Genomic DNA, 22,554 nt, shown 5'->3' with positions numbered 1-22,554 from the left:
TTTAGACTAGAATGAATTGTTTGAGAGCCTTTTTTTCTCTTTGTATGAGTTTCTTTCACTGAAAAAATTTAGATTGATTTTGAGGGAGAAAGGTGTCTAGTCCTGTGTCAGCCAGGTTGAGGAACCTTTGTAAAAGCAGGATAGCACCATCTGGTAAGTATAAAAAAAACTGGAGAGAAAAAAAAAAAAGTTGCCTTTTTGTATAGCCGAGGATAATAAAGCTAAATAGTGTTGCATTATTTCACAGCATATTGCAACAAAATATTACAGGCTTTTCAGTGTTCTAGAAATACTTTAAGAAATCTGCGTGTTTCAGGCCATGCCATGGTTTTAGCTGTTCCATACAAGACAAACTTTGCACAGCTTTTCTAAAGGCTAAACTAAAACTGAAATAAAAAGTCTAGATGAGAAAATCAAATACTGAGCTATTAACTTGATCCCAAATTTTTATTGAGCAAACCCACCCAAACCAACTTTTGGTAGCCTTTATAGTGTACTAGGGTCTGAGGATATTGTAGCTCTGCTCAGATGTCCACATGGATGAGCCTAGCCAGGAAGCAGATTTTGAAATCAGACTTGTTTACCCATTGCTAGATGTGTCCATTTATGTTCTTCTGGACCTTCAGAGGCTAGAAGTCTGCCAATTTGGCAGCATCAGTAATGTTTACATATTTCTTTTCATAATGCTCTGGAGCCAGGGAAATGACCATGAAATTTTAAAACATCTTGACCCTTTTTAAGAAAAGCAGTGGCAGCTGACCAGGTTTCTCCCACGAGTTCAGATCCCCACTGGGGAGTAACCAGGTCAAAAATCTACTTGCTAGTTAGGAGAAGAAAGTGAGATGCATTTTATGACACACACGAAAAAATGCTTGTGGATTTTTTTGGTTTGCTTTCCTGAAGCTGTCCTTACTACAGCACAGATTTTAGCCTGGAGATTTTTACAATTAGTGTCACCGGTGACAAGTTTGGTGGTAAACAAGTAAACAGAAAAGAAACTCATTCTTTTCCTATTGAAACCAGTGGGAGGTTCACCACACGTATGAAAGAAATAATCCAAAATGTAAACAGTTCAGTAACCTCCTTAATATTTTATTACTCCATAATTAAGAAGCTGAATGCTACTTACAGAAAACTTACAAATGTATTCCACTAGCTGCATGCTGGATTTTTATGGAAATGAGTTTTGCTTCTTACTCTGTGCAGTATTGACAATATAAGAAAGAATCTAAATGATTTTGATGTGAAACTTACTCTGAATGAGGTTCCCTCATGTCAGTTGTTATGCAGAACAGAAGACAGATTATAATTGTTTCCTGGTGCCAGAAATTGAAAGTGGAAGCCTTTAATAATTGTTTCAACCTTCAAACCTGAAAGGAAATAGTTAAAATTGCCTATTGCTAACTAAGGCAAATATTATTCAGATATTACATTTTCCTTTATATTTAAGTAACTTGATGGCAACATCTTGTCACGATAACATTATAAAATGACATTATTGATTACGTATATTTGCAATCAGATTGGTTTTGGCAGATGGCAGTTGTTCAGTGACTTGAAAAAAATGGTTCAAATATTAATCTAATGTTATCTCTGGAATAAAATTTAACAAATTCTTAGTGAGTGAGTGTCCCCTTTCCGTGGTGAAAGCATTTGGTTTTGGGGGAATAACAGATTAACAAAACCCCAGATTTTTATTTAAAATGACTCTCTCAGGTACTAGTTTCTCCTATAGCTTGTTAAAGATGTGTAGAAGGCATCCCAGGCAAAGACAAATAATGAATTTATGCACTAGATCTTCTTCTTAGAGCAATGGATAATATGCTTCTCAGGTGGTAATAAACTGAAAAATAAAATATAATGTTCTTTGGGTGAATTGAAAAAATACGGAAAGATTCAGTGAACAGTAAGTGGTCTGAAATAATAGCTACAGGTAACGGGGTTCATGCCTCTGCTGCAGCTTGGCTAAATTGAATGGATGGCTACTACAAGCTACTAGTATTTAAAAGCTACTTTTTGGTATCTGAAAGTAAGTTACTTCTATCAAATAACGAATACCCAAATTTGGAATGAACTTTAGGAAGCAAGTTTCTGCCCTCTGCTCTCCTGTCGTGAAGGATGCACCAGCGTCGCGGTGATGCCTAAGCTAGTGTTGACTTCTAGGTTATTTCTTAAATGAGGAAGTATGAAAATCGGTAGTTTCTACTTCTCAAAGGATTATTTTTAATACAAGAAAGCACTAGACCTTCAAATATTAGTCTGAGTAGATCTTCCTTTAAATCAGTGAAGATGTGTAGCAGCTTACTCTGGCAAACTCATTTTCTTCTGCCAAAAAGTTGTAAAATGTACCCAGCGTGTAAGGCAAATGCTGTGTAGCCGTATTCAAGGACTATCCACATTTTTATAGGAGCAAAAGGAGTCAAGAAATGATAAGTTAATACATCCGTGGCTGAAACCTGTCTGATGGGTACAGACACTCTAAAAAGCAGTGAAAAGAAAAGTGAAAAGTGAGAATAGCTTTTTTTTTTTTTTTTTGGATTCTAGTGGTCTGACAGATTTGGCTTTCAAATACTCATAACTCTTGATCTTAAATATCTGTGCACAAAAAAAGGAGAAAAGTTAGATTAGGCAAAATGGGGGGGAGGGAAGGGGTTGTTCTTCTAGAAAGAAATGGAAAAGAAAGAAAACCACCAGAAATCTACAAGTCTGGAAGTCTGTGTGGTAATAAACTTTTTAAAATATTTTCTTTTTTTTTAGTTTGCTGGAAAAGTAAATGCCTTTTACTCAAAATAATAATTTTCGAAGGCGTAGTGGGGTTTGCGGACCATGAGGGACGTAGCGAAATGTTAAATGTGTTCTTTTAAGCTAACTTTTTTCTCATTTTTAGTATAGCAGCAAATGAAGAGCAGATTCTGCAAACCCATCTTCGTATTCCTAGGGATTATTCACATAAGGAAGAATTTTGAGATCTGGAGCTGGTTTTGAACTGCATTTAAGTTTATTAGTCAGAGCTTCTCACGTTATGTAAAAAGGGTTTGGGGTTGTTTTGACAGCAAATCCAGTGCTTATTGGAAATAATATTTTTTTGTACCATCTTGAAATTTGTCACTGTTTTGCCTCCTGAATGCTCCTTTGTTAGAAACAGTTGTTCCCGTGGAAAAAAAAAAAAAAAAAAACCCAACCAAAAAACAACCAACAGCGACAACATTCCCCCCACCCCCCCAGTCCTTTCAGGAATACTTACAATTTATACAATTTCTCAGATAGTCAGGAGTGACAATGAATCAAAGAAAACTCAATAGACTCATTACTGTTGAGGCCTGAAGTCTTATTTGAGCTGAAGCCAAAACACTACTGTTCATATATAGTTTCCTGTCAATTTTGATTTCTTTTGCCACTTTGACTAAATGATTGGTGTTTTAAGAGGAACTGCTCTTCGCTCTGAAAGCGAAGCGTGAGGTCAGAGAACGCAGTACCGCAGGAAGTGTTCTGCTGCCCAAAATAAAGTTTTCAGTGAAGCGAGGAGATTTGCAGCTTCTTGTTTTTCTGGAAAGTTTCCGTTTTTTAACAGGAACACCTTTCCCTGGAGTGCAGCTGAGCTTTTGGAAGCAGTTTGAGATGGGGAGAAGGAAGAGTTAAATCGAAGCCCTTTCTAGTTCGCTTAACTTTTCCTTTATTAAATAACGTTCCTCAGCAGGTCTGTGCTGCATCTTGAGACAAAGCAGTGAAATCAGTGTGTTTATGCCTAAAGTTCAAGTTTACTTTGCTGTAGCTTTCTGGAAGGGTGTGACATGAAAAGCTTGTGGTTGAGGCCACATGGTTCATGCTGGACTGTGTTTTTGTGAATGGAGGCAGAACTCCAGTTCTGACTGCTTGTCTTGAGGAATTGCTTCGGAGATCAGCTGTCTCATTCACTGGCAGAAAGAATGACTCATACATCTTCTGCCTTGTTTGGCTCCAGGTCATTGTTACAGTGGATAGAGCTGGTTTTAATTAAATATTAACTCCTTTTGTCCTGGATGCTTGCTAATGGGGACTTTTTATTTTTGTTTACTTGCAGTGAAAGCAAGCTAACAGGCCCTAGGTCTAAAGCTGGGGGGTTTTAATATTTTTTGTTTTCCAGATTGCTTTTCCTTTGCAAAACGAGGCTGTCAGTTCAGCTTTTCAAAGGCTTTTTTTTAAGCTGTAAAAACTACAAACAAGCATTAAGTATTTTTGTACTGTGAATGTTTGCTTTTGGCAAACTGATTTTAACTCAGTAGGTAGTGAGACCATAAAATCTAAACTGATAACATCCTCAAGATCATCATTAACATTTCTGTACACTTCCCAAATCCTCTTGAGACGTTATAGCTATAATCAGAAGAAAAAGAAAACTTTTGGTAATAATCTAGGCTGAGCTGGATAGTTTATGCTGCAGATGTTGTCTGCTTCAGGAGTCTGAGACTTGATGGCTCTGAATGTGGAATGAACTAATGTAGCTGCTTCTGCTATTAGCAGTAAAAGCCACGTGCTTAATATCCTTCAAAACCTTTTATTAGTCTTTTGGAATATACTTGCCTTCTCAAACCCCCATAATTAAGTAGCTCAGGGAAATATTCTCATTCAGTTAGATGATCATTTCAGATATCTTTTTCAATTTTCCTCTGAATGGCAAAGTTAAAAAAAAAAAAAGTTTTGGTGATTTATGCATTGTGTCTTGTGTTGAGTATGTTAACAGAAGACCAATGAAGATTTTATGGCAGCCTTACTGAACTGCAGTATTTGTGAATAAAAGAAAAGAGGAAATGAATGGCATACACATATATATATAAAAATGTGCAGACAGTTGCAACACTCCCAAGTTACATTTCCCTTTTGAACATTTCTGGTTGAAGTGTCTTTACCTGTCTGTTTAATCTGCTACAAAGTCTGCCTGTAGTTTCCCGAACTCAAGGGGCAAAAGGCCTCTTCCCTTTGAGTAATGGGGTGATGTATCCCAACGATTTGCCCTCCACAGCAAGATGCTGGTGGAAAAAGTCTATGTATTGGGCTGGTGATGGCTGCTTGCGTTTCTGCAGTACGATCCTGTGCGAGTTTCAGTTCTGCTAGTTTCAAAAATAATACCGGATCAAATGAAGGAGTAATTTACGTTCTCATTTCCAACAGTTAGCGGGTCCTTTTAATTTCTTTGTATAGGCTCGCTTCTAAGGTAGTGATGCTACTAAAATTAGATTCCAGTGGGAAATGTATGTTCCTGGGTTGAACACTTGGATGTTGTTACTTGTTTTGTTTATATTTGGCAGGGTTTTAAACACTTCTTGACTTGCTGTATTCCTTTTCCTACTGAGGCTTTTAAGGCTGTGTCAATACTGTGTTTAAAATACATTTTGACAGCGTAGTCTCCACCTGTTTCTAGAGTACCGATAAAGTGATGTGCCTTGATCTTTGTTAAATATGCTTTCATAAATTTTGGGGATCCATGAATGAAGTATATTTTTCTCCTTTACTCCAGACCATATCAGGGCTAATGACAGTATCTCTAAAGAAATATACCGGTTTTCCGTGACGATTCAACCAGATGTATTTTATTTTTTCTTAATCTTTGGCTGGAAAAAAAACCCAGGTATATGTATATCCACATATATCTCTGCAACAGATTTGTTTGGGAGTAAGTCAAGTTAAACTGATAAAGCCAGAATAAAGCACTGGTGAAGCAGTCCGGTGCACAGAGTATGCTCTCCAAAGTTACATAAGATTGCTGTCCCAGTTCTGCAATCACCAAACGTAGCCTCCTGATTTCAACAGGAGGGTTTTTATCTTTTAGCCTTTTTCAGGTATCCTGGGCTCACAAATTAACATATATATATATATATATAAAATGCATGTGCATGCATGAAAAAAAATAGAGGCATACTAGCCTCCTTGCTGCATTTGAAAATGATAGCTAACTTAAGAAAATGTAAGAAATTACTTGATGCAATTACTTTAACTCTGAATCTACTTACGAACACTTCAAAAATGATTGGAAATAGAAGAAATCCGTAGGAACTCTTTTTTAAGTAGGTTACCTTGATATCATAATTGGATTCTCTGTGACAGTCAAATATTTGGCATTTTTGTAAAATGCCTAAAATTCACATGCAGTGAGTTGGATGATATGTCAGAAATTGTAGAGTGTTAGTATTTGGGCTTCTAATTTTTGGTAAAAGTCTTGTGGTTTCTCGGGAGGAAAGAGACATTTAATGGATCAAAAATACTGGGAATATTTGTGTTGGTGAAGTACATGTTTTACACAGCTTCAAACTTTGAGGAGCTAACATGTCCTCAGGGATACTGGTTTATTCTACAAGGATAGGTTACTGTAATGTTTTATTTGCTGAAAAACCCAAACAACAAAGCAACAACAGCTATGCTTTTTTTTCCAGAGTAAGGCAATTACACTTTGTGTATTTATCTTACTCACACTATTCAAATCTATGTTTGCAGATTTCCCAAGGTCGTTTGTTCTTAAGGGGCATTTGCCGCAATTAAGAAGACAGTAGGACTTTAAACATTTATTTTAAAAGCAAAAGCAGATTTTTCAGTATAATGAGCCTGATTCTGAACTCTTTACCTAGGAAAAAGAACTCTCAGTTAAGTCATTAGAAGTGTTTCCTGAGTAAGGAGTGGAGATTGATCCACAAAGAGTACTGAAGTGCACATTCAAAATAATGGTAATTAGATATGTATTTTTAATTTGAACAAATTCAGTTAAAACTCGTAGCAATTGCACATATGTAAAGGCGAACATATGCTCCCTAAACTGGGAAGCGTTCTGAAAGGCATTAAAGTTATATTTTATCATTTAACGTATTTAGTCGATTGGTAGTCACAGGTTTTGATAAATGATTATATAACCAGTATTTACCTCTCAAATCTTGTTGGGTAACCAGATGATGTCAGATCTTAACTTTTGATTAAGATCATACGAACTACTTGCTTGTCTTTAGACAAGAGCTGTGTCAATAAAGATACTTTCAGACAGGTAATTTTATGCAGCTTTGCTGCGGTGATTCCAGTTCGTGTACGTTGAGGGGAAGACGGCAAAGTTCGGAGGCAATGGGGTGGATCTCTCTCGGGACGTACCCAGAACCAATCGTGCTCCGAGGGTGCCGCTTCTCAGCATAATGTTCTGCAGTTACTGAGATGTGTTCACCTGTAATAGACCTTCAGTGGTATTTCAGCTTAAATGGTTTAAGGGAGTTTACAACACAGCGTGAGAGATGGCTGATGCCTTAGACGTACAACGAAAAGGAACTGTGGTACCACAGATGCAAAATTACACGTCAGCAGGCTGTGAAATGCTTGTATTTTATAGCTCAGGTTTGTGATGAAAGTTCCCTAGAAGCAGAGATGGAGGTGAATGGATGTTAATAATAGTTCTTGCTTTAATTGAATCTTTTTTTTTTTTTTTTTTTTTTAAATCCTGATGTCCGAAATGTTGTAGTTGAACCAGGAATTCTGTGGTCTGGTAAAATAGTTCTTTTTTGAGTATTTGAAACAGTAGGAAAAAAAACCCACAAACCCTGCTGTGTTGGCTGACTGCCATGAAAAATTGGAATCACTTTTAAATAAGCCGAAGGTGTGGTAGTTTGGGGTTAAAGATGCAGAAGTGTTAAACACCAGGATTTGGGTTTGTGCAGACTTCTGTGCAGATATTTTGAGAATGAGCACTGATGGGTTTTACCAGTGGCATGGTAGGTCCAGGCCCTCGTGCAGGGGGTGAGGCAGGGCCAGGGCCAGTGTCAGCCTTTGTGTCCTCCCATCCCCACCGCTCTGTGCCGGGGCTGCTCTGGACTGGCACTGCACCGCACAGCTTCACCCCAGGGGTTATCTGATATTAAAATGATGCGCTTGCCTGATTTTCATACTCAACAATGAGGGGGGAAAAAAAAAAAAATCCTCATTTTTTAATCTTGGCTGTGCTTCAAATTAAGCACGAGAGTCTTTATTTATGCTTTAATGGCTTCTTTTAATTCTTTCCTTGTTTTTGTTTTTTGTTTGTTTGTTTTTTGTTTTTCTTTCTTCAGCTCAGGTACCTGACAATGACGAGCAGTTTGTGCCAGACTATCAGGCTGAAAGTTGTAAGTACAGTATGAATCATCCCTTTCTTAAAAATATGTATATTTATACGCGGGTCTTCGTATTTGTTATTTATTGTGTCACCTGCGGTCATGTGATAGCGCCTTTCGCCTGTCAGTGACATCAGCGCGATGAATAGGTAAAGCAAGTGGCATTTTGACGTGCCGCCAGCAGAAGTTGCGTGGGCTGAAGGTATAACCTTTAGCGGGGGGCCCTCTCCTGCAATTCCCACCCCTCAGCCCCGGGGAAGCAAGAGCAAACTCACGCTGTGGCGGTGGAGGGAGTTTCTCTGTCCGTAGAGCGAGCAGAGGAGCGTGTTGAGCCGGTACGGATCAGATGCTGTGGGACACAGGATGCTGAGCAGAAATCGGGCTGCTCAGTATGTATTGTCTATAAATAAATAAACAAAATTCTCCACAGACTCAATCACATACAGCCACTGCTGAACCACTTTTAAGTCATCTTAGCATGTGGCACTTGGTTGCTCAAATAAAATTTCCCTTTGAATTAATGAGAGGAAGCAGGAGCTAAGCTGGATGCTTTGCATTGTTCGCTACTTTACTTATCGTGTGCCCAAACTTGTTTTTGTTTTAGTCTGTACCCCTCAAAGCTTTCCTTTACCTGCTGAAGTGCTACTGTTGTCTTAAACGCTGGCTCCCCTTCGCTGTACCTGCTGTTCTGTGGTTTTGGGTGGTTGCAAGGGCGCAGTAAAGAAGTGGCGTGAGAAACATTATCTGACAAAGTCACAGACTTGTTGGAGCTCCTTTATGCATCTCTCTTCCTCGTGGCAAGGCTTCTCTCCATCGTCAGAGGTCTCTTCTAAACAGCATCTGCTGATTGCGGCAGAGCGCAGGGTAGCTTTTCCGTTTTGCTAAATAACTTAAATAATTTATCCTATCAGAGTGAATTACTGCAACTCGCTAAACCAGATAGCTGTTAAATACAGCATTCATGTACCGAAATGTTAGGATTAAAATTAGAGAGATTAGGAAGAATTGCGTTAAAACAGTCTTTAACCCAAAAAACCAAATTCAGACTTGTTGAGTTTTCTTATAAATCTTTTAGAGGATTTTTCCCGGTTATTTAGAAACTGTTTTAAGAAGAATTTATTCAGAATATTCATAACAACATCTTGTGGGGAAAAAAGAAAAAAAAAAAGGAAAAAAGGTTTTTATTTTTTTCCCCTGGTCTCTGATAGTATACCTGCACAGCAACAATTTATTTTTGTTTTTCTTTAGGAGTTCCTGTACATTTACCAACCAACAGTCACAATCACTTTTAAACTTTTAAAGTTGCCCTTTGTAACAGGGTTTGTGTTTTTTTTTTTTTTTGTTTTCCACCTCTGGCTTCAAAGACTTTTTTTTTTTTTTTATTTAATTAAATGATAATATGAAAGCCAAACCTCTTCTATATGTTGAAAATCAGATACGTTACCCTACGTATGGAGCTGTGTCCAAATATAGTCATGTATGCATACATCCTTTGTGTAAGAGTACAAAGTTCAGTTAGGGCTTCTATTAACCCACAATTATCGTTACACAACAAGTCAATGATTCTTGGAAAATAGTTTGTGAACTGTGAATGAAAAGCCCCATTGAAGCTGGTCACTGCTTTTGGTGATAAAGAAATTGTCCTAATATGGCTATTTTATTAATGCTATTGTATTTCAAAGTTCCTTAGCCACAGCTTACACAGTATTATCAAAGGAACATTTATTTCTTCATTTCAGTTGGTTTCTTTATCTTAAGTAAAGGTCAGGAGAGCTTCCTGGAGAGTTACTCTGGCAAAGGTTATGGAGTTTCAGACATAGACTTGGATATAAAGTATGTAGCTGTCGGCCCTGCGAAACGGGAACGGAGATCAGCATAACCAAAGCCATGGGGAAATGACTGCTGCAGAGGTAGCACAATTGTGACTCTTTTCTCTAGGATCCCAACCTGCCTCCAAACTCTGTTATAATGACTTACTATATATAATCTGCAGGTCTGTGCAGTGCTCACCCGGCTACTGGCAGCAGCCTGGCAGGAGCACTTGGCTGCTTTTTTATTTATTTTTTATTTTTTAATTACTTTTATTTTTTTGAAACACGGGAGAGGATGGGCAAACGTTTGCAGGTTCAGTGTTTAATGCACTTCCTTGAGCCAAAAATGGTGCAGGACAGAAGCGTAAACCAGTGAAGGAGGCTGACTTCAGAGGCAACCGAACTGTGGTTTGCTGCACACCTTTCGTTTATGGAGCTGTACGTGGGTAGGGGTGTGTGTGATGCGCAGAATGCCTGAAGAAAACTGAAGTGTTCCCCTGAAACAGTTGCAGTCTGCAGGCCAGGTACAAAAATTAGTCACACTTTTATTTCTAGCTTCATTGCGTAAGAAATGGGCTTTAAACCCGAGCTAGATTTGTGGTCTTTAACCGAAACTCGTAACTTCCAAACGAGTCAAGAGGAACTTCGGTATCAGTAGCGGTCCTGGAAAAAGCTTTCTTGCCTAGAAATCACCAAGTCAGCCAACTCTTGACGGGAAGGTGTGGAAAGTAGCGGAGGAACTGATGCTGCCAGGATCTTGTGCTGTGTCCTAGCGCTGAGCAGGACCAAATGCCCCTTAAAGTGCTGTGGGTTTTGCGTTTCTTTTCTGTCGTAATGGTGTTAACTAGTGAGCCTGCACTGGTATTAGTAACGAAGGGAAACATTTAGTATAGATTAGATATACAGTCCACTTTACCCACTTCGGGGTTTAACTTCAAAGCTAGCTTGGGACCACGGATGTTTCAATTGTGAGTTGCTATTAAACTTCAATCAGTTTTCAAAAAGCAAACCTAATATATACATTTATGGTTAGGTGTGGGCTTTAGATATTACGAGTGAGATCAACACCTAGCGTAACTTCATGTGATATTATTGACGTTGCTGGAATTATGCATATTTCTACTAGCTAAGGATCCAGCATGCTGAGCTTCCCTTAATGCTTTAAACTTCAGGTTACCTGTTTAAAATTGAATTTACTTTGTTACTCCTTTGTGTCTTCTGGAAAGAGCTCTTTCCTAGCATGATAATCTTAGAAGTGTTTGCACTCCCAAACCTTTCTTCTTCATCCCGGCATCCAAAGCCCCATCTTGTCCATCTTGTATTACATTTTTATTAACTATTTTTTTTAACTTTGAATAACTAACACAAAGAACCTTTTTGTAGTTTAGCTCGGTGAGCAGAATGAAGAGTGGATAACAAGTGGCCTGTTCGGGGCAAATTTGAAAAACAAATCACTGGTTTCTTGTAACCTTCTGCTTTCTGCATGGCTGAACTTTCTGAGTTCTAAGGCAGAAAAACGTGAATCAAAATGATCTTTTTTGGCTTGCAATTACGCTGGAAAAATGACGCAGTTGCATATGAAATAGTATAATTTTCTTACTCTTTCATTTGGCATTCTTGTAAGAAATAAAAATTCCACAAAAAGGAGGAGGAATCACTTTTACAAGCGTTTACTTGGAAATTCTATGTTGGGCAGGTTGGTTTTGCCCCGTTCTGAATCTGCTTCTACACTTCAGCTGACCTGTTTGCGATGTGTTCGAGTGGCTTCCTCAGGGGTCTTCTTTTAGCAAGTGTGTGAAAAGTTGTGTAAGGCAAAAATGCAACATCTGTTTCTTCAAGAAGGTGAATGTATTCTGTATGTGACACTTTTCCCAAATTCTCATCTAGTTCGTAAGAATCAGTTTAGCTGTTTTCCTGTCCGTATGAAGTCAGTGTTCACATACTGAGTAGGGTGACCTGTGTTAACTTTCTCAGATAAAGTCTCCTATTGTTTCAAGTCCGTTTTCATATACTGAGGAGGAGCCAGATCCTGAACTGGTTGTAATCAGTGGCCAGGCTTTCAGATAGTGTAGAACAGCAAGGAGCTTCCCAGTCTAGGAGTAAAAATGAATAAGGTGTTCCGTTTGCTCGAAGTCAACAGGCGATGAGGCGAAGATTGCTTGCTCCCATTGTTTGGATGGTTTCTATGACAGACACAAGAGGAAGTAGGTAGGATTTGCTGGTGTTTGAAGGATGTAGTTGGCAGAGAAGACTTGGTATTGTCAACAATACTCTGATTTGTAATTCGACCTTGGTACAATTGGTTGTGAATGGGGATTACCCTGCACTGAACCAGATTGCCTAGTGTCTTAATAGCATAATGGTGTTTTGTTTTGATGATATGTATTTACTTACATTGCTCTGTTCTTCCAGAGTTTGGTTTTCTTCTCTTTCTTCTTTTTCCCTGAAACGTAGGTTACCCGTTTAAAATTCTAGATTAAACTCTTAACTTCTTGCTCTTTATTTGTTATTGAATTTCTGCTAAGGAGGGTTTGTGCTGCGCTTCACCTTCTTGATAGGTTTCCTTCCTTCTCTTTCATTTTGTTCCTGTATTGTTTCCCTGACCGTCACAGCCTTAACTTAACAGTGCCAAGGGGTAAATGTTAATGTTAGCCCACAGCTGTTGACAGTAAATGGGAAGGGCTGGCTGTAAAATCCATGCTCCTCCATGTCTGATTAAACTTTAAGATAGGAAAAACACTTTTTTAGTAGTGATTTTTGTCGCTGATCTTTCACGACCTTTATTCTTTCTCTTACCTCTGTCTTTTTTCCTCCAGGTTTAGCAAAGGAGCTCTTTCAATGTAGATGCCAGGAGCCTTAAATTATTCAGGGATGTGCTTTTTAGATGCTCTGGCTTGCAATCTTTAAAAGCCTGTTAAAGAGAGATTCTTTACATAGGCTTCAGGTAGCTGTATTCTTCTGTCATTTTAACTAATGGCTTAGGATATTCCAAATGCAGTTTAAATGAGGAAAAGCTTTAATATTTATTTACATGTTTGCAGCACACAAAATGATAATTTTTTTTCTTTTCACTATCAGGCGAAAAATGCTCTGTTTGTTTTATTTTCTTTCTTTCTGTGACTTAAATTTCAAAAGCGAATTTCAGACCTAGAAGAGCGTTTCCTGTTTGCCTTAGTATAGCGAGAGCTGGTGAGCAATTGGTAGAGACTAATTTTCACTTATTTTGACATATTTCTGGAGAAAAAAACCCACACGATTAAAACAAAGTAGAAAACACCAGAATAATGTAAATTCTCATAGGCCTACTGAAGTCAAAAGGAGATCCGTTTACTGGGTTTGTTTTTGTTTATCGCGCAGAATAGTTTAATTTTGCAGCTCCTAGAAAAAAAATCTAGTGGACTGAAAAAAATATCTTTTTTTTTTTTTAAGGCGATGATTCACTACATAGGCAGCTGGTAGTCATGTCTTGGTAGTGCACAATGTCCTAGAAATTGCAGTTGGTAGTGTTTTGGTTTTCTGCGTGCAGCAAGTCGCACGCACCAGCGTGTTTTCAGGGTTTGCTTTTTTTTTTTTTTTTTTAAACACAAATTACCTTTTTTCTTGAGAGTCTGTGTGGCTGGAAATTTCTTTTCAGTGTAGCTCTGCAAGTGTGGTACTGCAGCAGGGAGTCCGGTACATACCCTGCAAGGTGATGCTAGTTATTCTTGGTGCTGAGCTGTTCCCTGGTAGGGCTGGCTGGCTGCTGCAGCTGTGTTTTGTTTCTTGCCACTTGTCTTGAAACTACTTCCTTTCATAGGTCAGACGTTGTCAAATACAGAGACATTTACTTGTTTATTCTAGTGCCTGCCCGGCTGTGAGGGATGCTTTGTAAAGGGCTGTGAGCGGCGGGGCTCTGTGGTTTGTTCCTGCCCTTAGCTTTGCATGACCTTGGGCATGTTGCTTAACATCTTTGTTTCTCGGTTTGAAGTAGGTACAGAAATGCATGTATCCCTCTGCTGTGGGATAGACAGCTTTCTTAATGATCACTTATCTGGCGATCTCAAAAGCATTTTACGAAGAGAGTCCAATGCAATTGCTGTTGTAAGAGCTGGAGAGGTCAGACTGAGGAGCTGGTGCTGACCACCTTATCTCCCTGCATAGTTGCCTTGGATAACCTCGCTTCTTTCATTGTATCTCTGAGCACTTGCTTCCTTTGTTTAAAGCAGGACTGAAACTGTTACCAGCTGTTAACTTTCTTTTTTTTTTTTTTTTTAATTCTCATTCAAAAGAAAGCAGGAATTGGTGTCTCTCAGAGAACCTTGTGGGCTCTTGTTGTGGTTCATCGCCGGGCATTAGCCTGTGCTAATACGGATTTATTTATTTTTTATTTTTTCCTCCTTCCTCTAGAGGTTTTTTGGAAATATTTAAATTTGCCATAGTCACGACCTTGTCCACAATTGCAGGATTTAATTCTTGAAAAAGTTTTGGCCAGGAGGCAGACTGTTGATCGTAACGCCTTTAACTTGTGATCTTAATAGTAGAGAATTTGTGGGTTTGCTTTGATTTTAATAAGCAGTTTCTGTTTATTTGCTTTTCTGCTTGTTTTTTTTTTTTTTTTTTTTATACTGAATTTCCAGCTTTGAAGGTGCAAGGGCTTTAGGTTCCCCTGGACTGTAGTAGTGGCTCACAGATTGTGTGAATGCTGATGATGGCGATAGAGCTGTGAAGACCCCATCGAGTACATGGGGTTTGATTTTTAAAACTTTTAAAGTGGAAACTACTCCTGTCAGAGTGCCCTGCATGCCGTGATGTGAATTTTATTGCGAACGAAGAGGTACCTCTGGGCATCCCAGCAGAGGCAGCAGCCCTGTCAAGCTGCATGGGGCTGCTGGGAACCTGATGGTCTCCAGCTCTCTGGGGCTTGGAGGAGCTCAAGCAGCTGGACAGGGCTGTTCTTGTGGGATTTTGTCCCCCTGTCACCCCCCTGGCCTTCCACTGGCAGGTCCCTGCTCCGCCAAGCTGACTTTGTTTCCTTTCCTCGGAGCCCCATCCTCGTTTGCTGTTTTATGGCAGATTAAAGGCTTGGGTTGCATGTGGAGGTTATCAGCTAATGAATAAACTTCAGTCATCCTGTCCTGTGATAAATCTGTCTCGTAGATCAAAGATGAAGCATGTAGACCTTTTTTCTTTCAAATGGTAATTTCTTAAGGCTGTCCGATCACTTCCTAAGGTCTGTTTACATAAAAACAAAAACATTAAACGTATTTTATTCAAAACGTTGGATTTTCAGTTTTAAAAAAACCCTTTGACTTCCTCTCTGAGGAAGCCTCCCCTCCTCCCTTCCCCATAAGGACTCTGTGAAGATCCCATCTGTGGAAATACAGGCGAGCCTCACGTTGTAACTTGTAGTCACGGCAGTATTTTCCTAACACAACAGTTTTTTCTGTTTTAAAACAGATAGTTGTTTAGTTCATTTCATCAGGAGATGTATATGTATTAGAGCATCTGTTCTGTTCCAGTTGTATTGAACAAAGTATGCAGAAATTTGTTTCAACTGTTTCAAACCAAACAAGGCAGATTGAAGGGTCTTCGTGATGCTATTTTGATACGAAACTGTTATTCTCCTTAAACTGCTTTCCATGGAGTGCTTTTGCAAAATGGGTTTTGTATTCCAAGAGTAGCTTAAATAATGATTTGAAAATCCATAAGCTCTGGGGTGGTGTAAAATAAGGAGGCAATCTGCAAGCTGAGTCCGTCCGCTTCCATTTATTTCATATGTTTCTTCAGGTAAAACGTATTTACAGTCTGTATCAGTTTTTTGTCTTCTCTTCTGCTTGCTGCCTCAGCAACTGGAAACAGAAGTCAGGCTCTCCCACAGACTGCCGTGAAGTTTTCAAAGGGTATAGCAGGGGAAAAAAAAAAGGAGGAGAGAGTGGCAGTCCTCAAAACATCAGTTGAGCATTGGAGAGTCTGTGACAGATTCATGTCGAGTAGGACCGATACCCCTAGCCCTCTGTAAGCATACAGAGAAAATAGCCCTTGTTTCAGGTTCTGCGTCCTTTTGGTTTGGTCCTGTGCATTTCAGGACTGGCAAGGCATTGCAGTGGAGCCATTTATAAGCTGATAAATATGCATAAATTATGATTTTTTTTTTTTTTTTGAGTTTTAGAAGTCGTCAGTGTTTTTTCTAGGAATGATCTAAACCTAGTCTAAACTGGTAAATGGAAAACTGATTACTCTTTCAAGGCCTGTGTTCCAGTCTTTTTCCCTACAAAAGAGTCTTTTCTTTTCACTTATTCTTCATGTTCTCCTTGTCTTCGATACATTACTCTTACCCCTTCCTGGATTATAGTTTGACCTTGATGAGGTGAATAGAGAAATGAACTGTCTTGGTAAAGGATATCTTTATTCTTACGTATCTATTTGTTCTGTAAGCTGAGGATTATGCATGTTAGAAGAGAGTGAATCATTAGCAGCTTTATTTCTGGTTGTCTTTTTTCCCGTGGCTGTTTATGAACTTATTCAGCAAATGTGGTTGCCAGTAAGTTAATGTAGTGAAATATTTTTTAGCAATGACATTTACTGCTAAGTCCTGCAGTCACTGAATAGGAAGGTTACTGACTGGCCAGGTTTTTGTCTTTAAATTTATATGTTGTGCGTCATGGTCAAGGACATTATTTTAAAAATTACGTGTGCAAAACCAATTCCCAGTCTTGCTAATTTGATCCTCTTTGCTCAAATGTTGTTGCTTTTCTGCTTCTAATGTATACCTAAAAAAGATCAACAGTTTAATTTCTTTTTAATACTCTGTCTTCATGCTGAAACCCAGTGCAGTGTTTCCTTATTAACCCATCCGTAAATAAAATTTCACGTGACCAAATCACTAACGTAAATGGAGACAAAAAGAGACTTTGAAAAGTGTCGGTATTCAGTAAAGACCAAAAGTTTCAAGCATTTGGGATTAGAATTTGGGAGCTGGATTTATACAAGTGTATGTGTATACGCAGTGTGTGTATATACGTACTCTGCATATACGTGTATGTGTATGCGTACATGCATGTAGGAGATCCACACGCCGTGTAATTGTCAGTCTTACTGACTGCAGGCACGTGTAAAATAGTCATACAACTTCAGGAACAGTTGGCTTCAGTAAAAATGTGCAGAGCATGTGTTAGTAATGCACGTTCAGTTGCGAGTCTCGTATGCAGTAAGAACGCTCTCAGTAGCGGCAGAAGCCTTAAATATCCATGCTGAGAGCCAGAGCCTGGTTGCAGGTGGTCAAAATTCCACCGGCTCCAGAAAGAGCACTTTGCTAAGAGTCTTTGAATATCAGGGTACGCATTTAAGGCCTGACTTCGTGTTCCCAGAGGGAGCCACTTCTGACAATGGCTTCTTTGTTTCCCTGTTGAATCAGTGATAAAACTTGTGAGCTGAATTTTATTGTTGACTTATTTCAATGGCCCGCACCTTTTCCAGTGGAGACTGCAGTTCTTGCAGCGGTTTTTGGTAGTGAGCTAAAAATTGAGATTTCAGCCTTGCTTTAATGAACTGTAAACTAGATCTGTTAGAGATGCCTTACTGTGAGCATTTGTGAAAATTTAACGTTGAAGCATGAAGGACATATATTTAGAGTGGTGACAGTCTTGTTCTTCCAACAAAGTAAATAAAAATCCCATTAGCTGCCCTGAGTTACTGTATACTTGTTTTATGAATGTATACATATCTTTATTGTTAAAGGCGAAATCAAATTAAAAAGCATCTTCTCAAAATGCAATTTTGTTCCTCTTAGTGCCTATCGTTGAGAGTTGCTAAAATAAAAGCAAATTGTAAATAATCTTTTAAATTAGTTGTGTAATTCATGCTAGAGAGCGCTCCCTGCGTAGTCCATTTCATTATTTATTGGCTTCTCTTGCTTTCGCATATTCTTGAGTAGCTAACTGACAGACAGGCATGATTATCCTTAAGGATAATCTTTTGTTATGATGCTCTTTTATTATGAGAATGAGGATGTTCCTGGTTTTATAGGGAAGCAAACTGACACACTGGCTACGAATCTCTGAAGGTAGGCTGCTGAGACTGAGCTACCTCAAACTAGAATCAACCTTCTGACAGCAGTTTGCCTTGGTTATGAGCAACAAATGCCAGAACCAGAGATTACATCCAGTTTCTTTCAGATTTTGTCCAGTACAAGACCAGCAGCCTTCTCATCTATTAGCTCTTTGCTTGAATACATCAGAAAGGAGCAACAAAAAAAATAATGACTAGATTAATGTAACTTAAAGTTTTCAGTAAGAGGAGAAACGAGGCAGAATCAGTTCATGTTTGTTTTCTGTGGTGGGCGCGCTTTCCTAAGTATCAACTTGATGATGCCTTTAAAATAATAAGTACAAAAAATAAGAAATGGTTTATTTTAAAGCTTATTGCTACTTCTGGCAAAAATACTGGTTAGAACTTCCAAAGTTTTCTTTGTAATTCTGTTTCTACAAAATCTATTAAAATCTGGACCCGAAAGCCTCAAAGTGCAGATTTACCTGAAGTTGGAAAGTGTGCGTGTGCGCGAAACGCTGGGCTATTATCTCACTTGGAAATTTTAGTAATGGAAGCTACGTAGTACTTAGCCATTACCTCTTACAATTTAAATTAAATTTTGGAAATTGCTGCAAATGGAAATCCTGTCCTCAGAAGAGCACGCAGGCCCTGATTTAGTGGCCAGCTCTTCTCTGTGCCTTTAACTTTATTGATAATTCCCAGGTAGGAATACAATTTAAGTTTTCTCCCAGGCTTGATTTTACATTAAGAACTTCCTCTTTATCAGGAGCTCTAAAGGTGGGTCACCTCTCCTTGTGCCCTGCCTGGGAGCCTTTGGAGCCACATACATTATGAGTAACTGCAGGAACAAATGCCCCGTGTCTGCTCCCAGGATTTTAACACCAAAAGCGAATGCGGGTGAAGAGCAACCCTGTGTCTCTATGGGGTCCTGCAGGTTGCAGATTTAGTATAGAGGGATTAACAAGGCTTTAGAATTTGGTTTTTTTCTTTCCCCCTACAATCATCTTGTGCTGTCCACAGGTTGTAGATCAGTTGCCACAGAACCCAGCTGGTTTAATTTTTATTAGGTTACTGCTTCCTCCTCCAGAGAGTCCTAAGCCTCTGTTTATTTTGGGGGCAGGGGGAGAGGGAGAGCTCTTCCTCCTGCCTCACCTACTCTCCCTAGACATCAAAGCAAGCCAGTTTGCTCCTCCTAGCTTAATCCTCCCTTTCTCCCTCCCACCAGTGTTCTGCAAATTTCCTTGTATTCTTCTCAGGGTTACCCAGTGCCCGTGGTATTTGTCAGCAGGGGAACTTTTACAGCTGGAGGTACTTGCTGGGGAGGCAGAGCCCCTCTGGCACCGCTTTGCCCTCCTGCAACTGCGGGACTCATAGAGCCGGTCGGGAAAGGAAGGAGGGGACTGCATGAAGGGGACATAAATCGGGATAAAACAGTGCCCGTGACAGCGTTTCTGTGGGATTCCTGCTTTCAGAGGCTGAGGAACTTTTCATGCTCCCGCTGCATGAAAATACCTTCCAGACAATTCTTAACTAGATGCTGAAATCTTCTGGGGGTGGAGGGGAAGAGGGGTCAGCTAACCAAAACCGTGTCAAACCATTCATAGAAGAGTAGAGACAGTCTTCTGATACCGTGTGGCAGTTCAGCTGGTTAGTAGCTGCCCAAATAGAGTATCACTTTAGGACCTGCAGTGTCCTAACAAGGTGTTTACTAGCAGCCTCTTGAAAAGTTTGCCTTGGGATTGCTCCACCTTTGGGTTTAGGGAGTAGCTTAACTTTTATTGATAGTTCCTGAAAGCTCCCCCCTTCTCTAGCCCGTCTTATCCTTTTGGGTGGGCTTTTTAATTTCTGCTGTACTGAACATACTCACAGACTTCAATTTTCAACCGGCATGGTCCTTTCAAATGAGAAGCCAAGTGGCTACAAATATCTGAATTATCTCAGCGGTGCCTTCGGCACTCCCAGCACCAGAAAGCTGCAGGTGTACCCTCAGTAGCTCTAATGAATATTTCAGAAATCACAACTGCACAGACGAGCCAATGAGGGATATCTTGCACTAAAAATGGGGATTTATAGCAGCGAGCCAATTATTAAGCTGTGCAGCCTCTAATATTGTGCCCCCCTCTTCCACGCTGACTGGGAACCTCTCCGCCTCTCGGGAGGGCTGCATCTGTCGTGGTAGGGGGGTCTTGGGTTAGCTGCCCAGAAGTAGCTAAACTGGCAAAAATTTTTAGTGTCTTAGCACACAAGCTTTAGAAAAGCACATTTCAGTTAAAGAATGACATTTATTTCCATTTGTGAAGAAGCATCTAGGAGAATTTCTTTGCTGAACAGGGGCAGGAGCATCGTGTTTAGGAGTCGGATGAGCTGTGCTGTAGGGAAGTGGCGTATGTCTGCATTATAATGGTGATTTTGTTGGTCCCTTCTCCCCGTCTACAAATGCCCTCATGTAAACCTGCTTTGTGGATAGTGATGCAACTGTGATGTGCTGTACGTACAGTGAACCCATCCCTGTTCTCTACTTCAGCCTTTTTTTCGGCCTCACTTGTTATTCTCAAAGGCTTTATGTTAATGCCAGATCATTGTAAAGATAGGGGAACATTATGGTGGGTATGTAGAATTAACATAATCTAGAGATGAACAGGCGATTCAATTAATTTAAAATTGATTTTCAGCAATACTTGTTTTTTGTCTTTTAGTCATTAATCAGCAATGCTTTTTGCTTTTTTTAAAAAAAAAAAAAAGGAAAGAAAAAAAACCTTTCTTACTCCAAAGCAAGAGAAAGCTAGTCTAACAAACAGTGCTTGTTAATACAGATGCATTGATGCAGATTTAAGGTCCATAATTTCACTTATAGGAAAATGTGCTGTTATTTTCCATCTTGAAACTCAGTAGTAGTAAACAGGAATAAATGCCAGCTTTCAGTGCAGTTCATCTTCACCTGCTTGTTACTTTTTCCTAATTCAAATTCAGAATCAATTTTTTTTTTTTTTTTCTTCTTATACCATGTCATCTGAGTACACTCCATGTGGACTTTGAGGACAAAATCACACAATTTTGGGTTGTCTTTTATTCTTCACCTTCCTCCACCCCCCATCCCTCCCCACCCCCTGAGGATTTTAAAGACTGTACTATTATGTAGCATTCGTGCAATGCAGTATTCAAGTAGACCGTTAATTGACATGCACAGTATTGTATGCCTTAGGCTGGAAGAGAAAATAAGCAATTTGCTTCATTTTGCAGAGTGAGTTCTAACTGTTATTAAAGTGCATTTGTAGTTGCATATTTTCCAGTAAAGGTGACAGATCACTTCAAAGCTGGTATTTTCTTTTTGTTAAACAAGGTTCTCAAATAGATCCATCTTGCCCACATATTCTATTCTTGCCAGTTGGCTTTGAAAGCTGGTGCTTGGGCTCATCATTCAGAACTAGCTTCCAAAAAATGAGGTCCCATGCTGTTTCTATCTATTGAGCTGGTAGGGGCTGGAAGGATCTGATCTGAAGCCAAGGCGAAGACTGAATTGATGGAATCATATCTAATGGGTTTGCCAAGTACTGCCCAGTCATGAAGTTCCACTTTCTGGGAAAGAGCACCGAGACGAGGGGTGGCAGAGCGTTTGCCGTGATACCAGCTATCCTCAGATTTCCTTCCCTCGACTTAAAGCCAGGCCACCACGTAGGAGAGAACTGGATTTTTGTTGAATGCATTTATATGCGTTTATGTCTTGTTCCTCTCTTCTGCGTGCTGCTTCCCCGTTTTCTCCCCAGTTACATATATGCAGTTGAAGAGGAAAAAGCTCACTGCCCTTTATTACCGTATTACACATATTTTGACCATAGATAATGTATCGTTGCGGAGGCCTGCTTGCACATTTGGTATCCTTACTTCCATTCGATTCTGTGTGCACGCACCCAAACAACACCCACGCTGACTCTTGTTTCAGGTGAGTGGTCTCCACTCAGTGGGCCTAGATAGAGGCCAGTTGTCTTTAGGGTCAAATTCTGCATCTCAAGCAAGTTCTAGTTTTCTAAATGCAACCATAAGTTGGAGAATAATGCCAAGAGCATGCACTTCTTCAAAAAACTGCTGGACGGGATTGCTTAGGTTTCTTTCCCCCTGTCCCCGACTCTTTTCTAGCAGCTTTTGTTTGTGAGATAGTGGAAGCTCAGGTCTCTTGTCTATGTTCAAGTTATATATAAACTGCCAGGATAGTCTCTGAAACCGCAGTGATGATACACATCTATGTATCAGATATCCAATTTGTCACCAGCTTCTTCCAATATCTGGCAGAGAGCAGGACCTAAATGAAATCCGGTTGACTGGAGCTCAGCTCAGATCTGATAGAGGTGACTTTGATAGATCAAATGGTTGAAGAACTTGGTGGAGTCTGTGTAGATGTAATCTGTTCAGCCGCTTTTGAGTCGCTCCACAGTCTTCAAGTGTTGCTCGTCTTTGCAGCTGTCGCAGTGGTCAGAAACAAAAGGGGTTTTTTGCTGTTCTCTAGGCAAGAGATTGCCTGGGGTGAAACCAATTGCAGATCTTGCCTGGGTCATCCATGTTTGCCGTCACTTCTGTCTTCAGCTGTTCCAGTGGTCTGTAGGTGTAGGCTTTAATTCAAAATCCTT

At 39.6% G+C, this 22,554-nt stretch overlaps 1 protein-coding gene across 7 annotated transcripts in view; it reads left to right on the top strand.

Annotated features, from left to right (window-relative positions):
* ETV1 (ETS variant transcription factor 1) overlaps window positions 1-22,554 on the top strand; it is a 63,566-nt gene that overhangs the window by 4,613 nt on the left and 36,399 nt on the right. For 5 of the 7 annotated variants that reach the window (XM_086467537.1, XM_009951368.2, XM_009951366.2 and 2 more), the window contains one exon: window positions 8,052-8,105. The exons of the other annotated variants lie outside the window; for them this stretch is intronic. In XM_086467537.1, coding sequence (XP_086323663.1) covers window positions 8,052-8,105 — 54 coding nt within the window. The remainder of the gene's footprint in view (window positions 1-8,051; window positions 8,106-22,554) is intronic. 7 annotated transcript variants of the gene reach the window in all.

The sequence above is a fragment of the Leptosomus discolor genome, chromosome 7 (assembly GCF_034619465.1).
Source record: "Leptosomus discolor isolate bLepDis1 chromosome 7, bLepDis1.hap2, whole genome shotgun sequence".
Taxonomy (NCBI): domain Eukaryota; kingdom Metazoa; phylum Chordata; class Aves; order Leptosomiformes; family Leptosomidae; genus Leptosomus; species Leptosomus discolor.
This window is presented reverse-complemented; position numbering and strand designations above follow the sequence as displayed.